This window comes from Schistocerca gregaria, chromosome 7 (genome assembly GCF_023897955.1).
Source record: "Schistocerca gregaria isolate iqSchGreg1 chromosome 7, iqSchGreg1.2, whole genome shotgun sequence".
Classification (NCBI taxonomy): domain Eukaryota; kingdom Metazoa; phylum Arthropoda; class Insecta; order Orthoptera; family Acrididae; genus Schistocerca; species Schistocerca gregaria.
Genome location: NC_064926.1, coordinates 62,881,283 through 62,895,580, shown reverse-complemented (window position 1 = coordinate 62,895,580; position 14,298 = coordinate 62,881,283). Strand labels below are relative to the sequence as shown.

General features: G+C 39.4%; 1 protein-coding gene across 1 annotated transcript in view; it reads left to right on the top strand.

Moving 5' to 3' along the window:
* The window catches only part of LOC126281692 (nuclear exosome regulator NRDE2), a 163,645-nt gene that overhangs the window by 3,576 nt on the left and 145,771 nt on the right, over positions 1 to 14,298 (top strand). The window contains exon 2 of the mRNA XM_049980860.1: positions 8,981 to 9,344. Within this exon, the coding sequence (XP_049836817.1) occupies positions 8,981 to 9,344 (364 nt within the window). The remainder of the gene's footprint in view (positions 1 to 8,980; positions 9,345 to 14,298) is intronic.

Here is a 14,298-nt window from a genome sequence, read left to right as displayed (position 1 = left end):
GCTCTACAATATTGTGCATTTTTTGTTGTCATATCTACTGTGTTTTTTTTCTCTTTTTTTCCTGGGTCTTTGAAATCAGGGAGGTTTGAGTGGGACACCCTGTACATTCTGTGATTCTCCAACAGATGGAGATGAGTGGAAATGGACAGTTGTTTTGTGGATCACTTCTGTTACCCTTCTTTTTCTCCCAATTATTGTGCATAGTTTTAATTAAAGTGTAATAACTTTGTTGTAGCCGCATCTTGCAACCTAAACTGGAGAGACTGAGTGAGCCGTAAGCATCCCTAATGACCTGATTCTTTATGAGGCATAATGCATGAATATTTTTTACATTCTTCTTATCAGTTAAGTTGCAGGTTGGTTAAGGTAAGCCCAGACTTGTGTTCAGGAGAAGTGGGATACAGATTCCAGCCCAGCCATTCAGATTAAGGTTTTCCATGTTTTCCCTAAGTTGTATAACTGTTCTGCTTACTTGACATTTAATGTTTTTGGACAACACAGATATACAGTTGTGATGTTGTACATTAGCGTTACAAACAAAAAGTATTGACACTCATTAAAATCTATGAAGGGAAAAATGAAAACTCAGTTTCCAGATTTTCCAGCCAGTGGAGACATTGGAGCCAGCTGATGTAGTCATTCAGGTGATCTGACTCAAGCACAAAATGGACTGTCCTGAAACATGCACAGCATCATCTGTACTGCTTTGTTGGAGTCATGACTTGGCCAGTGTCACCATTTCCAGCTCTGGAGGATAGTAATGTTTCTACCTATCCAAGCCATACTGCAGCCAACGAAATATTCAAACACAACTCCAAGGCAAAACTCCAACATTCCATACACCATTACACCAAAAACTTGATTCCATGAACTTAACCACCAATACAAACCAAATTACAAAGACAGATATCCATCACTAGTGTGCACCACTGCTTACTACAACCGTAACAACAGACCCCCTACTGAGCGAAGTGATGTAGTGGTTAGCCCACTGGACTCGCATTTGGGAGGATGATGGTTCAATCCCACGTCCGGCCATCCTGATTTAAGCTTTCCGTGATTTCCCTAAATTGCTCTAGGAAAATGCCGGGATGGTTACTTTGAAAGGGCACGGCTGACCTCCTTCCCCATCCTTCCCTAATCCAATGAGATCGATGACCTTGATGTGTGATCTCCTCCCCCAAAAACAACCTAACAGACCCCCTACACAAACAATCCATTTCAAACATGCTGCACCTTTGTGATGCATCACAACACAATTATATTACGGGTCAAAGCCGATATATGGAATTGCAGTGCACACTTGACCCAAAATGTGGCAACATACCGACCATTTATATGACTGTGCCAAGGTACTTTTTTTATCGTCATTAGCAATAAAAAGAATGCTAGGTTACAATGCACTTATGGTGTTAGTGGGTCTTCTGCAGCATGCTGCTGCTGAGAATTTGTTTCGATTAGTCATAGCCAATCGGGTGATAATAAATTACAGCAAATGAGAATTTTTGAATACAGTGACTTGATTCAGAGGAAGATATGAATTGCTTACTTTTGTTTTTGACACGAAGAGTGGGACTGATGATTAGTGATCTGGCTGTTATGTATTTTAAGGTTCCTTAATGCTTTTTGTATTTATTTACAGTGTTGTATGTTCCTTAGAATATGACAGGATTTCCTAGGACATTTTTTTAAATTCCAGTGTTATAGTTTGTTTTGACTGGAGGAAAACTGGCTGTGTTGACGCATTGATCTCTGGCAGACCCTGATGATAGTTTCAAAACTTTTTGGCATATTTTCAGAATGCTTTTATTTCGTAGGTGGTGTTTAGATGGGAACTAAGAGCTCAGGCTGGAATAGCATGTTTTATATGACAGCATTCTACATAATATGTTCCATTATGTTGCTACATGGTTTCATGCACTTGGCATCATGACAGTGTTTATCAAACGCTATTTTCTCATTGGTTCCACCACCTTGTCTAATCATCCAGCTCATTATTTGTCATGGTCACTGTACAAACCATTACTAACTGATGCACTGAACCGAAAAGCTGCCAACACTGTAAATGCTGTTGTACCAAAATGTGATGTTCTACCCGATGCACACTCTTCACACAAACATGTAATAAATAATTATGTTGAAGGCATACATGCTGCATGAGATGGTGTCAGCTAAAACTGTTTGCAATCAGAAGATCATGCAAAGAATATCCAAGATACAACTATGTGCATTATTGTGTTGTACATCTCAGTTTCCTGGAATTTAAACTTTATGTCTATTTCTGAATGATGATGTGGCTTCTGATCTGAGACCTCACTTATGTTAATGAAAGTCTTTGATCTTTATTATTTATGGACTTGCTGACAGCGAACGACTCCTTGAATCTACTAATTTTGTTCTGTCATACTACTTCTTTCAAGCTGTTTTTATTGTTTATAGTAGCATGATAAATTCATCCTGCAAAAATTTTACATGGTTGAAATAATGCCATTCTCCTGTACAGTGCTGTTTTTCATGCTGTATTTACATTTAATGTAGAAAAATATTGTTAAAATTAACTATGAAAGAAGAGCAGTGCTTGCTTACCTGCTTGTAAAGCACTTTACCTAAATTTACTGGGGATGCCGATCTGCTGTGCTTGTGTGGGGACTAAGGCAGATGTTGGCCATGCACCATCATGTTCAGTTGGAGACAGCCTCGGGAGAATAGTACCAGACAGCCTGTGACAAGCTCTTATACAGATAGCGTTGATATCTGGTGAATCAGATTTATCATATTGTGTAGGTGGCCCTTCTTTTACTCCATGCTCTTTCCTTAGACTGACATTTTGCTGGTTGAGGTGCTCTAGTACTTAGCTGTTGTAGAGTTTACCAATTTGAATAGGTAGAACTAGGAGGCGCAGAACATTTTTAGCGGTTATAGAAGCTAATCTAGGAGGTGCACATAGGTCTTGAGGTATAATCAATGTCATTGCAGATTGAGACTTTAAAAAAATAGTAAAGTAGCCCCTAGAATGTGCACAAATGTACATTGCAGATTAGTGTCTGTTCCACTTCAGCTGTGAGCATAGTGGCTGCCACTGTATTACTCATAGCATTTGTAGTACCTTTCCTATTCATCATAATTCCACTGACTGCTGCATCGTTAGCTGACAAGATTGTTAACTATACTACTGTCATATGGTCATATGCCTTCTGTTTCCTCGCACATCTAACACTAAGCACCCTAGGTCACAGCATATTATCTCCATTCACTCTCCTCGTGTTCCATCTGACAGTCCAGTTTCAGAACTAGTTTACCTTTCTGACCTATCCTTCACATTCTATCCACTATCTCCTTCCATCTCCTCTGAAACATCTGTGTGAAACCATATGATCTGAGCTCTGAGCATCTTCCCCTTACAAATGTTCTCATTGTAACGCCTGTCCCATGTAACCTCTTCTAGGCGCGCAGTCCGGAACCGTGCGACTGCTACGGTCGCAGGTTCGAATCCTGCCTCGGGCATGGATGTGTGTGATGTCCTTAGGTTAGTTAGGTTTAAGTAGTTCTAAGTTCTAGGGGACTAATGACCACAGCAGTTGAGTCCCATAGTGCTCAGAGCCATTTGAACCATGTAACCTCACTGACACCACCACTGATAAATCCGACAATATTGAAACAACATGTGCAGTCATGATATTTGTACACCATCTAATATGTGTTCACTGCACAACATAATACATGATGTATTATGATGGAGGAAATAGCTTGTGACTGCTGGAAACAGTTCCACAAGTTGCCCCAGTTGCCCAGTTGTAATACAACACACACATCATATTAACATATATAAATCCAGCAGATGATGGAGGTTCAAACCTTTGAAACACATTTTGGATGTAAACAGTGACTGCTAATAGTAAACCTGTTATTTCATGCATCATCATGTGCTGCTAAAGTTTTCCATGTCCAAAAACATGTACTAGTAAGAACAATATGTGATGTAAATTCAGAACATCCTGCAGAGCCTATTTAGGAATCTAGGAATAAAAACATATTTCTTTTTCAAACCAACAGCTCATTTTCATGTAATAATTACTAAAAATATTAATCATATTCGCAAAGATTTATAATCACTTTGTTCCAAAAAGGTGTCCATTGTTTAGAAACACATATTTTCAATAACTTGCCAACAGCCATAAAATGTTTAACAATCAATAAAGTTCAATTTAAGAGGAGCGTAAAGGATTTATTGGTGGCCAACTCCTTCCACTCCACTGATGAATTTCTTAGTAGAACCAACTGATCTGTGTGTGTGTGTGTGTGTGTGTGTGTGTGTGTGTGTGTGTGTGTGTGTGTGTGTGTGTGTGTGTCACTAATAATGTCATATCATATGAATATTAGAACAATTTAACTTAACATACTAATTCAGTGCAGTAATATGATCGTTGTATATAGGCGTTGTAAATAATAATAATTGAAAATATGTCCAAAATTTTTCTGACTCATTCCACATCCATGATGATCACTCCACTTGTAATCTGTGGAAGGGTCATTGGCATATATGTTTTTTATTGTAAATATTTATTGTAGATTCTTGTTTTTCTGACCTGTTCTGCACCCTGGAGCATCTCCTCACTATGGATCAGTTGGAATGAAAAGTACAACTAATCTATTCTGTCAGTGAAAAGCCAACAGAAATCTCCCAGACCAAACCGTACTCCAGGCAGTGAAATATTCAAACACAACTCCAAGGCAAAACTCCTATATTCCACATGCCAACACACCGAAGAGTTGATCCCAAAAATTAAACAATCACTACAAACCAAATTACAAATACAAACATCCACCATTACAGTGCACCACTGCTTCCTATAGCCATAACAACACTATCCCTACACAAATAATCCATTTAAAATACATTGGACCTTCATGATATCACACGACATGGTTGTGTTGCGGATCAAAGTTGACAACTGGAATTGCATTGCAAGCTTGACCCAAAGAGTGGCAACATCTGCATGACTGTGCAAAGCTCCTTTATTTATCGACATCAACAATAAAAAAATGAAGAATAGTCTGATGATCATTTCAAAACTGTTTGGCATATTTTCAGAATGTTTTGATTTCTTAGTTGGTGTTTTGGCAGGAACCTAAGCGTACTGTTTAAATTTCACGGAATATCCTGTTTTATATGACAGCACTATACACAATATACTCCATTTTGCTGATACACAATTTCATACACTTGACATTGTGACATGTTAATCAGACACTGTTTTCTCATTGGTTCCACCATCTTGTCATATTCACTATGCAAACCACTACCAACTCCAGCACTGAATGGAAAAGCTGCTGACCGTGTAAACGTGCACTTGTACCAGAATGCAATGTTGCACCCTAAGCACACTCTTCACAGCCACATGTAATAAATAATTACACTGAAGACACACATGCTGCTGAAATGGTGACAGCTAAAAAGGTCTCCAATCTTAAGCTCAGGCAAAGAATATCCAAGACACTGTTCTGTGCATTATTGTGTTGGACAACTCAGTGTTATGTAATTAACTTTTCTGTCTATTTCTGAATAATGATGTGATTTCTGATCTCAGACCTCATCCACATTAGTGAAAATTTTCCAGCTTTACCTATGTGACCTGCTGACAGAATAGTTCCTTTAATTTACCAGTTTTTCATTGTTGTCCTGTTTTTGCTGAGCTGTTTCTGTTATTTATAGTAAGAAGATAAATTCATCCTGCAAAAAAATTTTATGATTGAAGTGATGCCATTTTGCCATAAAATGTGGTTTTTCATGCTATGTTTACACTGAACGTAGAAAAATATTGTTGAAACTATACATGAAAAGAGAGCAGTGCCTGCTTAACTGCTCATAAAGCAATTCACCTAAGTGTACTAAGGGATGCCCATCACTACAGTCTGGAACCGCGCGACCGCTATGGTCGCAGGTTCGAATCCTGCCTTCGGCGTGGATGTGTGTGATGTGCTTAGGTTAGTTAGGTTTAAGTAGTTTTAAGTTCTAGGGGACTGATGACCTTAGAAGTTAAGTCCCATAGTGCTCAGAGCCTTTTGAACCATTTTTTATGCCCATCAGATGCACTTGTGTGGGGAATAAAGCAGTGGTCATGCACCATCATGTTCATTTGGATTGGAGACAGCCTCGGGAGAATGGTATCGGGCAGCCTGTGACACAGATAGTGTTGATTTCTGGTAAATCAAATTTATAGCATTGTGTAGGTGGCACTTCTTTTACTCAGTACTCTTTCCTTAGACTGACATTTTGCTGGTTGAGATGCTCTGGCTCTTAGCTGTTGTAGAGTTTACCACTTGTCCACTTGAATAGTTAGAACTAGGAGGTGCAGAGCATATTTAGCAAAGTTGTTGTAGAAGCTAAGTGAAGAGTGGAATTTTAATCTAGGAGGTGCACATAGGTCTTGAGGTATAATCAATGTCATTGCAGATTGAGACTTTAAAAAAATAACATGATAGCCCCCAGAATGTGCACATATGTACATTGCAGATTAGTGTCTGTTCCACTTTAGCTATGAGCAGAATGGCTGCCACTGTACTACCCATAGCATTCATAGAACCTTGCCTGTTCATCGTAATTCTACTGAATGTTGTATGCCAGCCGTGGTGGTCTCGCGGTTCTAGGCTCGCAGTCCGGAACCGTGATACTGCTACGGTCGCAGGTTCGAATCCTGCCTCGGGCACGGCTGTGTGTGATGTCCTTAGGTTAGTTAGGTTTAAGTAGTTCTAAGTTCTAGGGGACTGATGATCACAGCAGTTGAGTCCCATAGTGCTCAGAGCCATTTGAACCATTTTCTGAATGTTGTATCATTAGCAGACAAGATTGTTAACTGTGCTACTGTCATATGGCCATATGCCTTTTGTTTCCAGCTCACAACATGTCAACATATTACCTCCATTTGCTCCCCTCCTGTTTCTATCAGATAGTTCAGTTTCAGAACTACTTTACCTTTCTGAACTATCCTTCCCATACCAACCACTGTCTCCTTCCATTGTCTTTCTATTCTGTAAAACATCTTTGTTGAACTGTATGATGTTCCAAACCACTGATCTGAACACAGAGCAACTTCCTGTTACAAATACTCCCACTGCACCACTTGTCTCATGTAACCTCACTGACCCCAACACAGGTAAATCTGATATTATTAAAACAAAATGTGGAAGCGTAAATGTTGTGCATGAACTAACTTGTGTTCACTGCATAGATTTTTGTATGGGAATGACCACCATAGAACTGAGTGAGCACATGAATAGACACAAAATAGCTGTCCTCCTTGGGGCACCCAGTAGCCAATTAGTGTCCTTACTCTATAGCAGTTGTTCACAACCTTTTTCAACTTAACATCCTCTTGTTGTTCAGGCACCTTCCAGAGTAACATTCCATTGTGCACTTAACTTCTGTTGCAACATTGTTAATCACACCATGTGGTGGGACCATAGACAATTCGTCATCAGCTGACTGACAATGTTTCTTCATGACCAATGCAAATGCTGAGCAAATGTGTGTTGTCACAGAAAACTGCATGCCAACATGCTTATACTTTTGCTGGATGTGTCCTGGAACCTAATAAAAAGGACCTTGTTACATGTGTAACAGTTTTAGCCAGTAGAATTTGCTCTCCCCAACAAGAGTGCTCCCAAATTTGAGAAATGGGTTCTGGTTTCTCAACAGATACTTATCTTTCATGGGCTGCCTGCTCTTAACTCATACTGCATCTTTCTCCATTTCCTTTTGTGAACTGTTCTCATGTGCAGTTTCTTGCTCTCTATTTCTGTTTATATTTTCACCCTGTCAGGCTATCAGTTTTTGTCCTGCTCTGAGACAATTTGTTAAATCTTCTTTCCTTTATTAACTTGTTTTTTATACTTCTCTTTCTTTTTATCCTCACACCCTCCCTATCAAATTTCTCATGAGTTTCCTTAAAAGCCATGTGGTTTGAGGTGCCATGTCATGGATTGTGTAGCCCCTCCTGCTGGAGGTTTGAGTCCTCCCTTGGGCATGGATGTGTGTATTGTTCTTAGCATAAGTTATTATAAGTAGTGTGTAAGTCTAGGGACCGAAGATATCAGCAGTTTGGTCCCTTAGGAATTCACACACATTTGAATATTTTTTTTCCTTAAAAATGTTGTGTTTGCATCCTGTACTATTAAGCAGCTTTTGTCTTGGACCTATCAGTTGTGTACAACTTCTAACTGCCACTCTTTCAGGTCCTTTGTACGCCATTATATCTTTTCTGTCACATTGAGACTTTTCCTTATTCCTTTATCTGTTTCCTTTCTCCTTCTGATGAACATTCTTAATTTTCAAAATGTTAGTGATTTAACATTGTTTTCAAAATGAGATTTTCACTCTGCAGCAGTGTGTTTGCTGATATGAAACTTCCTGGCAGATTAAAACTGTGTGCCAGTCCGAGACTCGAACTTGGGACCTGAGTTTGAGTCTTGGTCCGGCACACAGTTTTAATCAGCCAGGAAGTAACATTGTTTTCTCCATGTGATTTTCTAGAGATATTGTGCTAAAGGAAAATAGCAATACATTTTTGGTGATGTCATCATTTGCTAAATTTTTACTGTACAGCTAATTGATTTCTGTTCGTATCCTGTAAAACAGAACTTTTGTGGTAGACTTTCTTGCTCTGGCTTGCTGCAAAGGCTTCTTCATAAAATAAATTTTTATTGTTTTGATTGGTTCCCTTTAAATTTGTGCTCCATATTACTGTAGTCACTCACATACAAATTGGGGATGTTTATAGGTTTTTCAGTTGGACAATGAACTTTTAACTGACCATGCACTTTTTCTTTCTTCTGACCAGGATTACACACTTTATTAATTTGTATTATCTCAGCTGAGTTAATGTAATGTAATTTGTGATCAGTCCAGTTATTCAAAAGTATACAAGAAGTTTGATGCACGGGCTGTTATATAGCACTTTGATTTGACTATACATGTTTACAGAAACTGGTGAATTGCCATGGCTGCACGACATAAAGGTTCCAGAAATTCCTTTGCCTCAGCAGGATAAAGATTGTCGAGTTTCATCAGAAACACAGTGTGAGACGAGGACAAAAGCCTTTGAAGACTGTATTACTAATTCTGCCGTAACTACAGATATACAGTACGAGAAGAAAGAAAAGAAGTATGAAAGGGAAACACATTCTGATAGCGTTACTTCAAAAAAGAAGGGGAAGAGGAAATCTGGAAGTGATTCTGATACTAGTAATGAAGCTTATACACATCACAGGAAAAAAAGGAGACACAAGGAGCATCGCACAGAAAAAAATTATTTTCGGAAAAAGAAGAAGAAAAAGTTGAAACGAAGGTACACAATTTATTATTGTTATTAATAGTAGTAGAATTGGTGGTGGTGATGTATGTGTGCTGCTATTATTAGTTGTATTCGTACTGATGCTGTGTATATTGGGACCCTGTTATTCCAGTTACAAGAATAGCATTAATAAGTCAAATTTTTATTCACTTAGGTCCTATTCTTTCATTTACTTCTCATTTACCTTTCCTTCCATATGTTCTTGTTCAAGTCACAGTTCCTTTTTTGTGACAGACTCTCAGTCGCAGCTTCAACTTCTCACCACATCTTCTGCTCACAGGAATGTATCGTGACAATGATTCTGAATTTACACTGTTTTAAGACGCGTTACATATGCTATACGGTATGAGAGATATGCGTGCTGTGTACCTTGTTGTATTTGGAAAAACTAATACCAAGGAATACCCTTTCGAAAGTGTAATACAGCAATTTATCATTGGAAAAAGTTTATTATTGTTCATGTTTTATATACTGATTCAGGAAGACTAGTAGAAAATAAGCAGTTCTCATAGTAATTGTTAATTTAAACAAAGAGCTAAGCTTTCACATGAATTTTATTTGTGAAGCATCATTAAAGCCATGCTGTTCACCACATTCTGCTCACTTGTCAGTATATATGCTTGTCAAGGTTGACTGGTTTTGTAAATAAGGTTTTGATGTAGGTTTCCCTAACACTTCTGATTTAAAACTGAAGTTTAATAACCAATACAAACTAATGACATAATTATTTTTACAACTGAGTACAGCTGGCATAGTTAACATATTATTTAAACAAAGTGTACAGTTGACAGGCAACTGGAAATAATCTGTGTAAATTATGGGTGTGTTCCCCTTGTTAAACTCAAATCTTCCTTCCGTCCTGCCTTCATTCTTCAATGCAGCCTGATATTTTTCATATTAACATGCTATTTGACAAGAAAAGTGAAGCATCCAGAGGGCATGGTCAGGTGTCTACGTAACATCTTAGATGTCCAGACCATCAGTGGGTATGTAAATGATTGGAATTAGACATCTGTGTGACATGTAAAATGGACACAAGTGTGCAGTAAGTAAATTAGGACTACTGAGAAGAACATAGATTTTCCTCATACTTGGTGACACAACATTATTACCACGTGACAGAGTTTGAAAGGTTTTAGGTCTCCATTTGGCCAGCTGGCTGAATCATGCAATATCCAGATTTGTGGGGCATCTGAATATGATAGTGGCCTAATTTTGGAGTGCATGGGAACATGTATTCAAGGTTCCATTCAACCATGTCTGACCACCAGAAGGGAGAGTAAGCTTACTGTGCCTCAAACACATTGTAGTCCCTTCACTTCTGCAACTTCCATCCCCAAACTCATAATGGACTCCCTGCAATATTCTGTGCCATTATACTGTAATGGGAGGGTAGATGAAAAACTCATGTAGTGAGTAAACTTCTAGGTGCTAATTTCAAAGTAGTGTTTGAAAAAGTAGCTTTACAATCAATCATAAAGAGCTTAATTATCAATAATGCCACTCAGTGACTTTATCTAATATGAAGGAAGTGACAACAAATAACAATGACACGCAGTAGCTTATGTCACAGTGTGGGTTTTCAGGTAATTCAGACCCCCAACCTTAAACAATTTACTGCAGTATGCACCAGTTAATTAACAAGTAACTCTGTTTAATATGAACTACCAAACCTACAACAATGCATGGTAATCCACTGAACAAAGCAACTGAACAAACAGTCATACCGTTGCACCCACTGACCAAAGTGTTTGCACACGAGGTATGTGATATCTATCGTGTGTAGTCAACATGCCCACTCACATCCCAGAAAACACATGCACACAGCTTTGTACTAGTTAATAAGCAACTAATGCATCTGCCATAGAAAATTACCAGGTACACCATGTGATCAAAAGTATCTAGACACCTGGCTGAGAATGACTTACAAGTTCATGGCGTCCTCCATCGGTAATGCTCGAATTCAATATAGTGTTGGCCCACCCTTAGCCTTAGTGGCAGTTTCCTCTCTTGCAGGCATACATTCAATTAGGTGCTGGAAGGTTTCTTGGGGAATGGCAGCCCATTCTTCACGGAGTGCTGCACTGAGGACAGGTATAGGTGTCGGTCGGTGAGGCCTCGCATGAAGTCGGTGTTCCAAAACATCCCAAAGGTGTTCTGTAGGATTCAGGTCAGGACTCTGTGCAGGCCAGTCTGCTTATGAGCAGCCGCTCAACCATGAAATTCAAGTTTTCTCACCTCCTGCCTAACTATCATAGTACTTGCAGTGGATCCTGATGTAGTTTGGAATTCCTGTGTGATGGTCTTTATAAATATCTGCCCATTCAACTGTCAGCGGTCTTTGTCAGTCAACAGGAGAGGTCGGCCTGTAAGCTGTTGTGCTGTATGTGTCCCTTCAAGTTCCCACTTCACTATCACATTGGAAACAATGGACCTAGGGATGTTTATGAGTGTGGAAATCTTGTGTACAGATGTATAACGCAGGTGACACCCAATCACCTGAGCACGTTCGAAGTTCATGAGTTCCATGGAGTGCCCCATTCTGCTCTCATGATGTCTAATGAATACTGAAGTCGCTGATATGGAGTACGTGGCAGTAGGTGACAGCACAATGCACCTACACGCAGCAGGCGACTACACGGGTAGCAGGGGTTGTGTGGCAGGGACTGGGCAGTTTTCTTAGGTTAGGTGGCCTCGGGCAAGTACATAAAGGGCAACAGCCTCAAAGGGTGCGGGGCAAAGTCACGACATGCGGGGACCAAGCATCAATCGGTATTGTAATTGTAAACTGTCGAAGCTGCATTGGTAAAGTACCGGAACTTCAGGCGCTGATAGAAAGCACCGAAGCTGAAATCGTTATAGGTACGGAAAGCTGGCTGAAGCCAGAGATAAATTCAGCCGAAATTTTTACAAAGGCACAGACGGTGTTTAGAAAGGATAGATTGCATGCAACCGGTGGTGGCGTGTTTCTCACTGTTTGTAGTAGTTTATCCTGTACTGAAGTAGAAGTGGATAGTTCCTGTGAAATATTATGGGTGGAGGTTACACTCAACAACCGACCTAGGTTAATAATTGGCTCCTTTTACCGACCTTCCGACTCAGCAGCGTTAGTGGCAGAACAACTGAGAGAAAATTTGGAATACATTGCACATACATTTTCTCAGCATATTATAGTCTTAGGTGGAGATTTCAATTTATCAGATATAGACTGGGACACTCAGATGCTTAGGACGGGTGGCAGCAACAGAGCATCGAGTGACATTATACTGAGTGCACTATCCGTAAATTATCTCGAGCAATTAAACAGAGAACCGACTCGTGGAGATAACATCTTGGACCTACTGATAACAAACAGACGCGAACTTTTCGAATCTGCAAGTGCAGAACGAGGAATCTGATCATAAGGCCGTTGCAGCATCCCTGAATATGGAAGTTAATAGGAATATAAAAAAAAGGGAGGAAGGTTTCTCTGTTTAGCAAGAGTAATAGAAGGCAGATTTCAGACTACCTAACAGATCAAAACGAAAATTTCTGTTCTGACACTGACAATGTTGAGTGTTTATGGAAAAAGTTTAAGGCAATTGTAAAATGTGTTTTAGACAGGTATGTGCCGAGTAAAACTGTAAAGGACGGGAAAAACCCACCGTGGTTCAACAACAAAGTTAGAAAACTACTGCGAAAGCAAAGAGAGCTTCACTCCAAGTTTAAACGCAGCCAAAACCTCTCAGACAAACAGAACCTAAACGATGTCAAAGTTAGCATAAGGAGGGCTATGCGTGAAGTGTTCAGTGAATTCGAAAGTAAAATTCTATGTACTGACTTGACAGAAAATCCTAGGAAGTTCTCGTCTTACGTTAAATCTGTAAGTGGCTCGAAACATCATATCCAGACACTCCGGGATGATGATGGCATTGAAACAGAGGATGACATGCGTAAAGCTGAAATACTAAACACCTTTCTCCAAAGCTGTTTCACAGAGGAAGACCACACTGCAGTCCCTTCTCTAAATCCTCGCACAAACGAAAAAATGGCTGACATCGAAATAAGTGTCCAAGGAATAGAAAAGCAACTGGAATCACTCAACAGAGGAAAGTCCACTGAACCTGATGGGATACCAATTCGATTCTACACAGAGGACGCGAAAGAACTTGCCCCCCTTCTAACAGCCATGTACCGCAAGTCACTAGAGGAACGGAAGGTTCCAAATGATTGGAAAATAGCACAGGTAGTTCCAGTCTTCACGAAGGGTCGTCGAGCAGATGCGCAAAAATACAGACCTATATCTCTGACGTCGATCTGTTGTAGAATTTTAGAACATGTTTTTTGCTCGAGTATCATGTCGTTTTTGGAAACCCAGAATCTTCTCTGTAGGAATCAACATGGATTCCGGAAACAGCGATCGTGTGAGACACAACTCGCTTTATATGTACATGAGACCCAGAAAATATTAGATACAGGCTCCCAGGTAGATGCTATTTTCCTTGACTTCCGGAAGGCGTTCGATACAGTTCCGCACTGTCGCCTGATAAACAAAGTAAGAGCCTACGGAATATCAGACCAGCTGTGTGGCTGGATTGAAGAGTTTTTAGCAAACAGCATGTTGTTATCAATGGAGAGATGTCTACAGACGTTAAAGTAACCTCTGGCATGCCACAGGGGAGTGTTATGGGCACACTCACTGTGCTTATCAGCAATTACTTATTTTAATATCAGACTGTTTCTACCTAAGAATCTCTTTAGGACATTACTATACTCAGTGCTGTCACTATCTTTAATCTTACTAACATAAAGCTTACATTCTATATCTCTTGATTATGAACCTTATCACCATTCTCTGATTTAAGTAGTTTTTAAAATCATTTATAATCTCATTGTGTTGTACTTATTTTTTCTTCTTCTTTTTCTTGGTGTTATTATTATTATTATTATTATTATTTTATTTATAAGT